This window comes from Alosa pseudoharengus, unplaced genomic scaffold (assembly GCF_046254945.1).
Source record: "Alosa pseudoharengus isolate Yale_2024_CS ecotype anadromous, Long Island Sound unplaced genomic scaffold, YU_APseudo_1.1 YU_APseudo_1.1_scf_18, whole genome shotgun sequence".
NCBI lineage: Eukaryota > Metazoa > Chordata > Actinopteri > Clupeiformes > Clupeidae > Alosa > Alosa pseudoharengus.
In genome coordinates this window covers 32,994,115-33,007,830 of record NW_027468650.1, presented here as the reverse complement: position 1 = coordinate 33,007,830, position 13,716 = coordinate 32,994,115, and the positions used below count along the sequence as shown (strand labels likewise).

Here is a 13,716-nt window from a genome sequence, read left to right as displayed (position 1 = left end):
TTCAAACCCCGACCAGTAGGCACGGCTAAAGTGCCCTTGAGCAAGGCACCTAACCCCTCACTGCTCCCACTATTGTGTGCAGGCAGCTCACTGTGCCGGGATTAGTGTGTGCTTCATCTCACTGTGTGCTGAGTGTGTTTCCCTAATTCACGGATTGGGATAAATGCAGATACCAAATTTCCCTCACGGGATCAAAAGAGTATATATACTTATCCTTACCTATAAAACAAAAACAACCAGTTTCTGACTGTTGTGAAACTGAATTTGCATGAAAAAGTCCAAGGTAACTCCTCTAACCTGTTAGCCTAATGGAACTTACTTAAAAAGCAAACTTTGTGCTCCATGCTTGAAAAATGCTATATAAATGAATTCTATTATTATTATTGTTATTTATAGAACAAAATAGAAGCTACACACACCATGCACACATGACACAGTCCATGAGCATGAAGCATAATTATGTCCATCATAATATGTGTATGTACAGTGTTTCCCATACATTGACTTATTTGTGGCGGCCCACCACAATATCAACATTGACCACCACACAATGATTTTCCAGGTTGTGCTAAATTGTGCTTAAATCTGGTTAGCATCATAACCACGCTGCGCTAATTTGTTAAAAACTGTTGCATTCAAGTTAATTCTGCAGACCTACCACCACAAATAGAATTCAATTTCTGTGGGAAACACTGATGTATATATATGTATGTATATATTTATCAGAGTTTCCGCTAGAAAAAAATGGTGCCGGTCAAAGTGACCGGCAGAGGTTTCGTTTTCCGGACATTTTGATGATATGCCGGTCAAATATCCTATTATCCCTTCTTAATTAGTCAAACTGAGGAAAACTGGAGACAGGCTATGTAGCTTAAATAATTACATAATCTGTATAGAATGCAACATGTTCATTAGCCTAACTTAAACATGCCTAACAAGATCTAGCCAGTATCTTTTCATGGACAAGAGTCCGCTTCGTTCGTTGTTTTAAAAAGGCTACGTTGTTTGTTGCTGCTACCCACGTTATCTCAGTGGTGACTGTTTAACTTGCACAGATGCGCACAACTCCACTTCCAATGTCACTGATTCCGACAGATACGCCCGACACTTCTGCTTTTTATCTGGTGGTGGTGGAGTTGACCGGACATCTGAGGCTTCAGACGTTACCAATTTATCATCATCCATCGTGTCTGGCCTCTGAAAAAAACGTTTAAGGCTAGTCTGCCTGGGCCTGGCCATGTTTGAATCGCCTCTCATTTGTTCGTTGTTTAACATGGACGTTTTAAGCGTGCGCTTCCGATTTGAAATGCAGCATAGGTTATGCGTGTTGTTTAATAACTTTCAAACGGTAGAGCCTGTTCATTTAAAAACATAGCCAGAGGATGTATAATATAGGCTTAGGCCTACATATTAAGGCTTATTCTCAAATTCAGATTGCGTTAGGGGACGGGATTATTAGCCAATTTCAATCGGACAATTTGACCGGAGAGATTTAATTTTGTCGGACATTTCATTTTTTTTCCGGCCAATGTCCGGTAATTACCGGACAACGGAAACCCTGATATATATATATATATATATATATATATATATATATATATATATATATATATATATATGATTTGCAGGTCTTACTAAAGTACTTACCAACTGTTTGCCTCTTATCACTGCCATGTGCACATTCTTCAGGGAGCCGTCGTCATCCTCAAACACTTCAGCAGACCACAGGGCACAGTTCACATGAGTCCACTCATTCTGGCCAATGTACAGGAGCCGTCCGCCCTCCTGCAACATGGATAGATCAAAGACCACCAGTTTAAATCAATAATATCTCAATGAACTGACTTAAATGGCAGAGAAATGAGTTTCCCTTAGCTCTAAATGGGTATCCATTACCTTGACATTTGACAAAAAGGGCAATTCCTACACTTTGTCACTGATAGTCTTGGCTAAATAGACATCTATAAATACATCTAAACAAACAAAGTAAATCGATTCTAATGTATTGTCTGCTGTATAAGTTTCTTATAACTCTGAAGGTGTGAAAATGTTCTGCCTTTTGTGCTTTTCATACTGTATATGCCATGTGTTGACTTACGTTGGTATTTTCATCCCCATACTTGAGACAGAGCACACACTGCCTGTTGTCTCCTAGACCAGGTGGAGGGAGCTGCTCGGGACTGCCCTCGGGAGAGAGCTCTGAGAGGAGATAAACAACAGTCAACAAACAACAAACAAACAACTGAGGCCCAAGGATCTGAAACCATCAGCCAGGTAAAAGCACAAGAGAAACCCAACAGACCCCTGTGTCCACTGATCTTTGTGTTGAGAACCTCAACCACAAAAACCTTCTGATCTGAAATCACCTCTTACAGAAACTATTCACTTAATTCAAGGAGTTTTGCAGAGACAAGTCTGAAATACACTCAGACTACGCATTAGGGAAGCATTTTATAATTACAGAAGTGTACACACAAATCCACACGTGCATACAAAACCCTAATCCTCTCAAACCCCACACAAAAAGTACAAAAACCTCTTGTCATTCTGGCAGGGTTCTGAGGAGTTAAAAGCATCTCCTTAGTATGCTCACCATGGATGACGTGAGGGGGCTGGGAGGGAGGCGTGGCGGGGAAGTCCGGCTCCCCTGGGGGCTTGTGGGTCGGGGCAGGGATGATCTTCACCAGCGGAGGCCGCTCGGCACTGCTCTGCTCCATGCGGTCCTGCCACTGCGCATAATTATGATCCAGGAATGGGGGAAGCACTGCGTTGGGAAGAAGCCCGCTACTGCAAAGTGAAGCATGAAAACTTGCAGTTAGCCGATTAGAGGGCACTTTCATGGTCGGGTGAAGTTGGATATTCTCCATTTGCTATCCAGTTCCCTCTAATTTCAAGCTTCCCCCTCAGCATAATTAATGCCACAATCTCCCTGTTGTAGACTAACAGTGTGACTTCACCATTTGAAGTTTCCAAAAGACAACAAGTAATAAACCCAAAGATGTGCAGTCAGGATGGTAATGTGACAAGACAGTGCAGCCTTTTCACTTTCTTTTTAAACACAGCGAGGACACCTGCGGCCCTTCTTCCTTATCATGTTTGTAGCATCACCACAAAACTGATCCTCCAAACAGCCGGGTTGACCCTATGAATATTTCACACTAACAAATTATGCGGACCCACAGTCCAACCGCAAGCCAGCCTCACAAGCTGTCAAAGTTACGCTTGAGAAACGCGACACCGCTCGTGCGGCCGCAAACAGCACAACGGCGCTGAGCTGCCCGATCTTTCCATTGGAAATCTGATCGTGTGGCACAGAAAGAGCCAGGGGCAGATGTCCAGCAGCTGAGGGTAAATCCGCATAATGCCCCCGTCATTCGCTCACGCTGCTGGGTTGGCGTGTGGCTAAGTCGGTTGTGAGCAAAACAAACAGTCTATACTAATGGTTGATAAGGAGTGGGGCCCTTAAAGGGCGGCGGTGTGAAGAGCTCTGTAGGATTGGAGTTGTCCTGAATGTCTCTTCCATAGAGCTGCATTCAATTTGATGCAAGTCCAAGGATGAAAAGTCATATTACCATCCTGATTGTATATCTTTGAGGCGCAAAGTGGTAAAACCTGTGGTGGATATTTAGAGAGACGGCTGGTCTCAGGCTCGTTATCATATTAACATGTGGTGGATATATAGAGAGACGGCTGGTCTCAGGCTAGTTACCATATTAACCTGTGGTGGATATATGGGCAGCATAGAGCATAGGCATCTTAAAATGGCTATTCCTTCACATCTGTTGCCATTTCATTTCAAGTCATTTTTGACTGTTTTAATTTAAACTAAATAAAATTAAATATAAATAAAACCCCTTTAAAACTGATGTTGATACTTACTTTGAGCCCTTCTGTGCCTCCCAGAATCTCGACTCCTTCACCTTGAACCAGGGGAACATGCGCTCCATTTTCTGGGGGTGGGGGCAACAGAGAAAGGTAGTTAGCAGCTGAGCTAGCAAGCTCTGGGGAAAACCTCAGTGAATAGCATGCAAGCCTTGTAATTCCACCCACCCGGATGAAGAAGGCCTTGACCATGCTGTTGGCCCTCTTGTTCTCTGGTTGCCCACCGTCTGAGTTGATGGCGGTCTGTATGATCTTGACAATGTCATCACTGAACTCCAGCTGAAACAAAAGAGCAAAAGTGAACGTTTAGAAAGGCACGGCAAAGCCATACTCGGCCGTAATGTGCTTTACATAAACAAAAGCAATAGTAAATAAAAGCATAAATGTGAACATTGTTTTTTTATTTATTTATATTTCATTTTATTTAGCTGACACTTTTATCCAAAGCGACTCACAGACTACAGACACAGTCTGAACAGTCACCCGACAGCAACTAGGGGTTAGGTGCCTTGGCCAAGGGCACAGCAGTGTAGCCAGGAATCAAATCCACAACTTGCTGGCTACTGCATGCTGGCCCAGTTCCTTAACCACAACACCACAAACATCCCCACTAACTGGTCAGACTAGAGTTGTACCCAAAGGCATGTACGGAGGCTCTATAATGTTAGTATAACATAAGGCGTGTACTCAGGCTCTATAATCTAATATAATTTAAGTATAATATAAGGCGTGTACTCAGGCTCTATAATCTAATATAATTTAAGCATAATATAAGGCGTGTACTCAGGCTTTATAATCTAATATAATGTAAGTATAATATAAGGCATGCACTGAGGCTTTATAATCTAATATAATGTAAGTATAATATAAGGCATGCACTGAGGCTCTATAATCTAATATAATGTAAGTATAATATAAGGCGTGTACTCAGGCTTTATAATCTAATATAAGTATAATATAAGGCATGCACTGAGGCTTTATAATCTAATATAATGTAAGTATAATATAAGGCGGGTACTGAGGCGTGTAATGGAGCGCTATAATCTCACCACTGATTTGTAGCGACCCAACTCCATCTTTTTCTCCACGGACTCAAGGTCTGGTGGCGAGTCAGCGTGTGGTGGGACCTCGGTCAGGACAGGTGGGTCGGGGCCTTCAGGAGAGCGACGAGAGGGCAGGCTCTCCTCTGTCTCTGGGTTCAGCTCGGGGGGCTTCATCACAGGCTGAGAGAGAGAAAGAGAGGGAGAGAGAGAGGGGAGAGGGAGGGAGGGAGAGAGGGGGGGAGAGGGAGAGAGAGACAAAGAGAGAGGGAGAGAAGGAGAGATAGAGAAAAAAAGAGAGGGAGCGAGAGAGAGATGGAATGAGAGAGAGAGAGAGAGAGAGAATTTTAAAAACACTAAAACTATTAACAAACATTCAAAGTATTTCCAGCCCTTCCCTTTAACTTCTCTTGACCCCGTCCAGGTGGGCTTACCTGTCTGTAGCGGAGCAGGTGCATGGAGGTGCGGGAGTTGAGCAGGGCGGTGAGGACCTGGTGCACGGAGCTCTGGAGCTTGTTCTTCAGCGCCGTCCTCCACTCCGCAGGCTGCTTCTCCGTGCACTTGGTGCAGGTGTAGGCCACCGGCAGGTTGGGCAGGACTTCATACATCTCATCTTCACAGAGGAAAAAGAAAGAAAGAAAGCTCCCTGGTAAACTTTCTGTCACATCCGCAACTACCTACACATCAGAATATCCTTGTTTTTAACAAACATGTTGTGTAGGAGGGAACTCTCTTACACCTAACACACACACACACACACACACACACACCCCTTGAAGTGGACATTTTGATCATAACAGTGCTCCTTGAGGCCTCTATATGATATTGCAGTGATTATCTGAACCGAAGGCTGTATTACCAGATTAAAGTGCCGAAGTACTTCCTGTATTACCTGTGAGGCTTTCACATTTGGCATGCACCCAGCGCCTGCAACTCCTGCACTTCATCATCTTGCTCTCATAGTCCTCGTCATCATGGCATTTATCACAGAGGGGGCAGGAATTCCCTGCAAGGAAGCACAATTCAGAGTCAGTTTATTCATTCATACTCACTCACTTCTCTCTCTCCTCCAACATCTTTGTATCCATCTCCCCACATTTTTCTCCACCTCCTCACTCTCTTTGCACCTCTCCCACTTTATTTCTCTCTCTCTCCCTCTCATTTATCTTTCTCCACCTCCTCACTCTCTTTGCACCTCTCCCACTTTATTTCTCTCTCTCTCCCTCTCATTTATCTTTCTCCACCTCCTCACTCTCTTTGCACCTCTCCCACTTTATTTCTCTCTATCTTCCTCTCATTTATCTTTCTCCACCTCCTCACTCTCTTTGCACCTCTCCCACTTTATTTCTCTCTCTCTCCCTCTCATTTATCTTTCTCCACCTCCTCACTCTCTTTGCACCTCTCCCACTTTATTTCTCTCTCTCTCCCTCTCATTTATCTTTCTCCACCTCCTCACTCTCTTTGCACCTCTCCCACTTTATTTCTCTCTCTCTCCCTCTCATTTATCTTTCTCCACCTCCTCACTCTTTTTGCACCTCTCCCACTTTATTTCTCTCTCTCTCCCTCTCATTTATCTTTCTCCACCTCCTCACTCTTTTTGCACCTCTCCCACTTTATTTCTCTCTCTCTCCCTCTCATTTATCTTTCTCCACCTCCTCACTCTTTTTGCACCTCTCCCACTTTATTTCTCTCTCTCTCCCTCTCATTTATCTTTCTCCACCTCCTCACTCTTTTTGCACCTCTCCCACTTTATTTCTCTCTCTCTACCTCTCATTTATCTTTCTCCACCTCCTCCTGTCTCACACCTTTTTGTTCTCCTTTTCTCTATTTCTATTTCTCCACCTCCTGTTTTGTGTACTTCTGTGTCTCTCCGCATTCTTCTCTCTCTCTCACTCCCTTATTCACTCTTTTGCTGGCTTGTTCTGTCGCTCCCTCATTTCTTTGAACAGCATGTCCAGTCCAGTGAAATGAAATCCACACTGACCTTTAGCGACCAGTTTGGCACAGTCGTGACACAGCGAGAAGTCGTGTGACCACTGGGCGTCCCAGGCCTTGCCCGGTTTGGTGGCCCCACAGCTCTGACAGCGGACACATTTAGTGCAAATCTGAAGGGGGGAAACAGAAGGGATGATGACCAAGCTTTTGGTTGAACTGCATTCATGGTCTACTATCCAGAAGTACATAACATGCCTTCAAGATTTTAATCCCATTTCACAGACAGACACAGTTTAGCAGCAGCATATGTGTATTTAACACATATTTAGCATATGTGAATCTGTGAGGAGATTGAATTGAGTGCATGAATTGGTTTCTGATTTCTCACCCAGTCGTATACAACACGCCTATACATACATTTAATCACACAAAACATTTCTCTGAATGGGCATTGTTTATATCAACCTCCAAAAAGGATCTATAGATGCTCTCCCGCGATCACATGACAACAAGACACACAGAGGACAAAAGGCCTGCAAGTGGCCAAGCCCATACGCACCCAGACTCTCTTTTTCTGTGTGGGTCTGGTGGGGTGATTAGGGCCCAGGCATTCAGGGTGATAACTGTTCCGGCATTTGTCACACTCCAGCAGCTGCTACGGGGGAAGGGATGGGACAAACAGTGCAAAAAGACATAAGCTCGGTGAGAGAGTGACATAAGCCTCAAGTCCTGTTGGGCCACCTTTTGAGTACCTCTGCAGGCTCTCTCTTAAGGCAACGCGGGGAGACCAGACTTCTGTGAGGGCCGTCCAAACAGGATTAGTCACAGTAGTTTTTCATTCAGAGCTGTCTAGATATGGCCACTTCAAGATGACAGGGGAGAAACAAATGCTACCACAGAAATGTTTTTGTTGAAGGAGTGGGCAGCTGACTCACTCCAGAAACATGACTTTCCCATTAACGTTTTTTGTGATTACAAGTAGAGTTTTCAGTGCACTTTGCTGGAGGCATTGAATGCTTATGATTAAAGTCCTGCTTATTTTGCACACTTGCCGTGTTACTCATGAGAATGTAATGTGTACTGTACTTGGTGACTCAACCACAAACACAGATGGTTTCTTTTACCAAAAGGCGGCACGCTGAGAGTGACTCTTACTTTGGTGTTTTGGTGTGGGTGTCCGCAGATGTGGCAGAAGCGACACCTCCGGCAACACCAGTTCTCCAGCTGCGCCTCTAAGGGGCGCTCCGACTCCCCCAAGCAGAAGAGATGGAAGGCCTCACAGCAAACCTGGCAGAACACAAACTGGGATGGGGGGGGGGGGGGGGGGGTTATCAGTGAGGGACTCTTCACTTCATGGGATCCTTATTATGTCAAAGCTGTCAGCCTGCAGTCCTCTTAAGCACTTCAGTACTGACAGCTGATTTGGACAGAGCCAGAGCCACGCCTTAACCGTCTGCTGCAGTACAGAAGAGTTGGAGGCAGTGACAAATTATACACACGTCAAGAGAAATTCACATTACCATTTACCTGAAGAATAATTGCCTAATCTCAGTGAGTGGGTAGCGTTTTGCAGGCAGTATTTGAAAATACAACAGCTGAAATATTGATCAAGGCCCCCGGATGTCACAGAGAAGGCATACATCCAGTCTGTGACTGGAGGGAGCGAGACAGACATGCCGTTTCATGCAGCAGTCGACAGAATATTCAAGCACTTTTCAGGGCTCTTGATAAATGCCACGGACTTGAGTCCTTGAATTTGTTTATCTAAAAGTCAAGTACTTTCCACACTACTTTCAAGGAGCGTAGAAAACCACTGGTCTGTTTAATTCATTGCAGTCTTTTAGGCTTTCAAGCTGGATCTAATGTGATAAACTATGAAGACTGTTTGAAGGCTTTCACTAATTCCTGATTCAAACACAGGTGCCAATCCACAAACAGCTGAATGGCTGACAAATAACACCTGAAGAACGCCTATTTGACTGTTACGGAAATGACTGCACGTCAACATACGGACTATCATATCTCTTATAAAGCTCTGATATGGACAACCAGTACACAGGGTGAGAAGACGACCAAAGGCCAATTCAGGTCAAAAATTCGTGACAAAACATGTAAACAAAACTAAATCTGGGGAGTTCCCACCGCTGGGACTACTTACAACAGCACCAATGCTGCCATGACAACGCCTTTGTTACACCACTCATTGTAACCAGGAGGAGCCATGAGAATGAAATAAGTTTCAAAATAAAAGCGATTCATTATCTACCATGTGTGCCTGAAGAGACACATACTTGTCCTAGGGTTAGGACATCTTTTAATGATATCATGGCCTCTACAGACACCAACTGATGGACATTCATCGTAGCGACGGAGAACTTTAATCCCTGCGCTGACCACTCGGCGGCCAGCAACGTGAGCGGCGGCCTCACCTCCACGTTCCCGCTGCTGGCGCACAGGAAGCACAGCACACGCGGCGTGATAGGCACAGATGTGAGGACGCTCAGGCCGCCCATCTCCCACACGTTGTCGATGTCATGGCTCTCCTTGAAATCCACTCTGATGCGTCGCACTCCGTCGCAGGGCGCCGTCTGCTGCTGCTGCTCGGTCCGAACCCCAGTCGAGGGAGTGCTCAAGGAGTTTAAAGTACCGCCGTCCGGTTTAATGGCTACCTGCTTCTCCTGCTGGGGGGGGGGGGGGTGGGGTGTGGCAAACACAGGACATCCGTTACAGCGGAAAAGTCAACAGAAACTTCCTCTTGAGACAACAACAGTGGCTCTATGAGAGGTCAGAAGACGGAGAGCAAAACTCAAACCCACCTTCTCCTTTAGTTTGGGCTTGGGCGCTGGAGCACAGCGTGCAGCGAGTTTCTTCAAGTGTTTTGTGTCGGGCCCTGAACAGGTGAAAAGGCAGAAAAAAAGAGTGGATGAGACATTAAAGCAAAGATGCTTTCATTCACATCATGATAATTCAGCTCAACAGGGTCCAGGCGCAGGAGCCAGCACTGACCTGTGTCAGGCACAGGAGGCTGGGACGCTAGCTGCTGCTGGGGCTTTTTGCCATCAGAGGGGGGTTTGGCGAGCGGCTCCTTCTTGGAGTGGGGGGGGTTCTGAGGGGACCTCTGGGGGGGTGTCTGGCCTGGGGATTGTGACGGGGTGGGAGGCGATGGGGAAGGGTCTTTATGGCCGGACGGGGGAGACGTGGTGCCCTGCTGCTGCTGCAGTTTCCGATCCTTCCTGGAGGGAGCACTGCTGAGCGGCGGGGGCTGCTTGGACTCCTCGGGTGTGGGGGTGGAGGGTGGTGATGAGGGATCCTCCTCCTCGGGTGGAGGACTTGGCTCAGGGGTCGGGGAGCAGTCCTCTTCCTCCTCCTCCTCCTCCTCTTCCTCCTGCTGTTGCTGCTTCAGCTTCTCCTCTGCTGCCTTGGAGGGCAGCGCATCGCTCTTCTTCTGAGAAGGGCCCTCTCTCAGCGCAGGCTTGGCCTCTGGGGCAGCTGTGCTCACTGAGTAATGCAACTCCTTTTTTTCAGACATTCTGTTCTTCTTCTTGTCCTTTTTACCTACAAACAGAAGACATTGGGGGGACAACACAGAGTTAAGACATAAGAATGGATTGATGTCCAATCTTTGGATAAGAAATTAAACAATTGGGGGATTGATAAATGGATTGATTTTTTTCCCGACACAGACCTTTCACTTGCTTTTGGATAAACATTTTTGAAGGCATCCACTGCAAGTTCTGGCACTTCCTCATTCTGCAATGACAGAACCAACAACAATGACTTTCCAACAACAATCACAACTATTTTCACAACAATCACTACATTGCATCTATATAGAGCTTTTCAAGGCACCGAAAAGCACTTTACAGTAAAAGGGTGACCTCACAAACCACCACCAGTCACACACACACAGAAAATCAATCAATCAACTGAACAAAAAAAAAACATTCATTCTGCTCCAGATCAAAGTTAATGCCTGCCCTTCTACAATCCCAGACGGAGTAAGACATGTACTGAAGGCCTGAATTAAGGAAGAAAAATATATTTAAGATATTATGATACTTTCTCCTTCAACTACACTTTGACTAGCACTTAAAACTGCTGCACTCTCATCCTCTGGTAATAGTATTGATTGATGTAGTATTGTTTGCTACCTAAGGTCTCCTCTGTACTGCAGCTTGAATGTTATTCCTCATTTTGGATGAAAAAGACTTACAAAAAAGCGTTTACTAAATGAATACATGTAAATGTTTATAAGAATCTGCCGGTCCAGGGGACCCAGACTCACTTGCAGCACTGTTTCTTGATGTTGCGTCCACCAAACTTGGGCTTGTCCAGGCAGTTGGTGCAGACGCCACAGTCCTCGGGGACCTGGCATCCAGGACACTGCCCGCAGCGCCTGGACCGCCGGCCCTTCTTGGGCTGGGCCTCGTGGATCGGCTTTTGCCTCGTCACTGGCTTAAGGGGAGGGGTCTGTGGCTCAGCCTCCTCCGAGCCTGCCACTGACGATTTGTCTGATAGCAAACAAACAAAAACAAACAATGTTGTCATGGACTGAATGGCTGCATATAGTGATAGGAGTGGAGGCATGTGCACTGTTGGTCATGTGGCTGGTGTAACGAGGGGACTGTGAGAGAGAGAGCGAGAGAAAGAAAGAGAGAGAGAGAGAGAGAGAGTGTGTGTTGTGACAGAATCACGTTTCTGTCATGTAAAATATTGAATCCACCCAAATATATTTATTTACTTATTTTCACTACATCACACTTTTATTATATATCACTTCCTCACTATTGTCACTTGAAGTAGTTCGCTGGCTTAGTGACCTTCTAATTGACTAGTCAATCAGGTGTGGTGGAGGTCATGAGCTGGAGTCACGCTTTAAACAAAATAGGAAGTGAGCTGTCAAACAGGCGGGGAGTTGAATGTTCAGTCAATGCGTTGTGTCGGAGGTTGCGGTAGCTCGGTGGAAGTTCGGAAGCGCTTTGATGGAAGTAAACTAAAACCTATGGACCTATTGGACTACTGGAAGTAAACTAAAATCTATGGACCTATTGGACTACTGGAAGTGAACGTGGATTTTCGGAACGGACGTGTGGATTATGAAGGTACTGTGCTATTGGATTAGTGCGAAGTGTTAGGCTACACTTTTTGCCTGGCTAATCGAGCCTATACCTCCCTAAACCTCCTCCAAAAACTTCGGTTTCAACTAGGCCTCCGTCGTTTTCACCTCTTCTTTGCTGCTCTCCTCCCGGGACACACACACGCTCATATAGGCTACACACACACACACACACACACACACACACACACACACACACACACAGGAACACTTGCTGCCAGCCCCTCCTAGGCCGCTCGTTTTCATTTGTTTGTTTTTTGGTTATTGTTTTGTTTGTGTGCGTCACCATAGACGTAGAATTTTGTTAGATCTATTGAACTGTTGTCGACGACGTCCTGAACTGAATGACATTTTGTTTAATACACTGCATCACCTGCTTGAAAACCATATGCTGTGTTGTGTTTCTTTTCTTGTCAACTTTAAAACAGGAAGGGTGAGGGGGTCTTAATGACACGGCAGCCCAACATAATAATTTTCTTTTCTTGTGTCAGAGACACACGTTACAGTGTGTGTGTGTGTGTGTGTGTGTGTGTGTGTGGGTTTGGTGTGAATTTCTGTGTATTTAGCTTTTGCCAGCTAGATGTTTTGGTTTTGATTTGCATTGGGAGTATATTGATTTGAGTTGGTGCATTTGCTAAAGGACTAAATGCAAGGTCATTTTGGTTGAAATTTGAATGTGTATATACTGTAGGTGTGTATTTTTTTTCGAAGTAAATAGTTAAACGTATTTGTGTTTGCCTTTTGAATAATTCATGTTGGTTTGATAATTGCTAGTGCACATGTTTAATGACTTTAAAAGTGATATTGCATGGATATTGCATATAGCTTATTTATAAGGTTGATTATGCTAAAGCAGTGAATTTACCTCCAGAGATAAAGTTAGTGTTAAGTGCATAGTTCACAGAATTTAATTTTGACAAGTCTTATTAGTTGAATAGGCCTACAGTATTATACTAGGTCTTAGTTGGTAGTCACTTGAGTGATATAGCCTAGTGTATTCTGTTAAGTGTGACAGGATTTATTATCTGTTTAGTACAATTTAAAACAGTGGTTATAACAGAAGTGTTTAAACATTAGTGATAATTACCTATTTATAATACTGCATTAATTAAACCTTAGAGAAAGAGATTTCTCGCAATTTAAAGAATTCGGGGAGCGCACTCCAATTAACAGCAGGAGAGGTGGGGGACGCTACATGTGTATGGACAATATGTGTGTGTGGGGTAGGGTGAGAGAAACACCACTTCTATCCCATGTCTCACCATCGTTCCCCATGGAAGACAGGATCTTCTCCCTCTCCTCCCAGGGCAAGGCACTGAGGGTGGGCATGTCGTCTGGGAACACGGCCCGATGTCGGCCCAGAGCGACCGCGGCACGCCGACACACATGCTTGATGCGGGGACCGCGCACAGACGTCTCCGAGGAGTCACTCTCCTGACCCTTTCGGAAATAGCAAGCAAACAAACAAACAAACAAACAAACATGGTCAGGGTCAGAGATCAACACACTGTATGACCTCTAACTTTCCAAACACACAGTAAGACAATGTAGGAAGAGACACTGCACTACAAGACAATGTAGAAAAAACACACTTCATATCTGTGAAAGCAGCAGCATTCAGTAACCCTCCCCCATTCTGATCTCACATCAAAGACAAAGCTGAGAATTCCCCTGGTGCTGTGACACCCAACTCTGGACTTTCCCAAATTTCATTTTGAACTTTTGAGAATGTATTTTATGTGA

General features: G+C 45.1%; 1 protein-coding gene across 4 annotated transcripts in view; it reads right to left on the bottom strand.

The window, feature by feature from the left end:
* kmt2a (lysine (K)-specific methyltransferase 2A) overlaps positions 1-13,716 on the bottom strand; it is a 43,544-nt gene that overhangs the window by 16,099 nt on the left and 13,729 nt on the right. Inside the window, exons 4-20 of one of the 4 annotated variants that reach the window (XM_076290981.1) lie at positions 13,236-13,413; positions 11,143-11,368; positions 10,543-10,607; positions 9,864-10,412; positions 9,674-9,747; positions 9,287-9,538; positions 8,013-8,159; positions 7,417-7,512; positions 6,907-7,027; positions 5,815-5,928; positions 5,357-5,535; positions 4,932-5,105; positions 4,051-4,161; positions 3,880-3,950; positions 2,594-2,787; positions 2,099-2,199; positions 1,648-1,785 (exon numbers count right to left, since the gene is read on the bottom strand). In XM_076290981.1, the coding sequence (XP_076147096.1) occupies positions 1,648-1,785; positions 2,099-2,199; positions 2,594-2,787; positions 3,880-3,950; positions 4,051-4,161; positions 4,932-5,105; positions 5,357-5,535; positions 5,815-5,928; positions 6,907-7,027; positions 7,417-7,512; positions 8,013-8,159; positions 9,287-9,538; positions 9,674-9,747; positions 9,864-10,412; positions 10,543-10,607; positions 11,143-11,368; positions 13,236-13,413 (2,790 nt within the window). The remainder of the gene's footprint in view (positions 1-1,647; positions 1,786-2,098; positions 2,200-2,593; positions 2,788-3,879; positions 3,951-4,050; positions 4,162-4,931; positions 5,106-5,356; positions 5,536-5,814; positions 5,929-6,906; positions 7,028-7,416; positions 7,513-8,012; positions 8,160-9,286; positions 9,539-9,673; positions 9,748-9,863; positions 10,413-10,542; positions 10,608-11,142; positions 11,369-13,235; positions 13,414-13,716) is intronic. The other 3 variants (XM_076290983.1, XM_076290982.1, XM_076290984.1) reach the window with 3 other exon arrangements.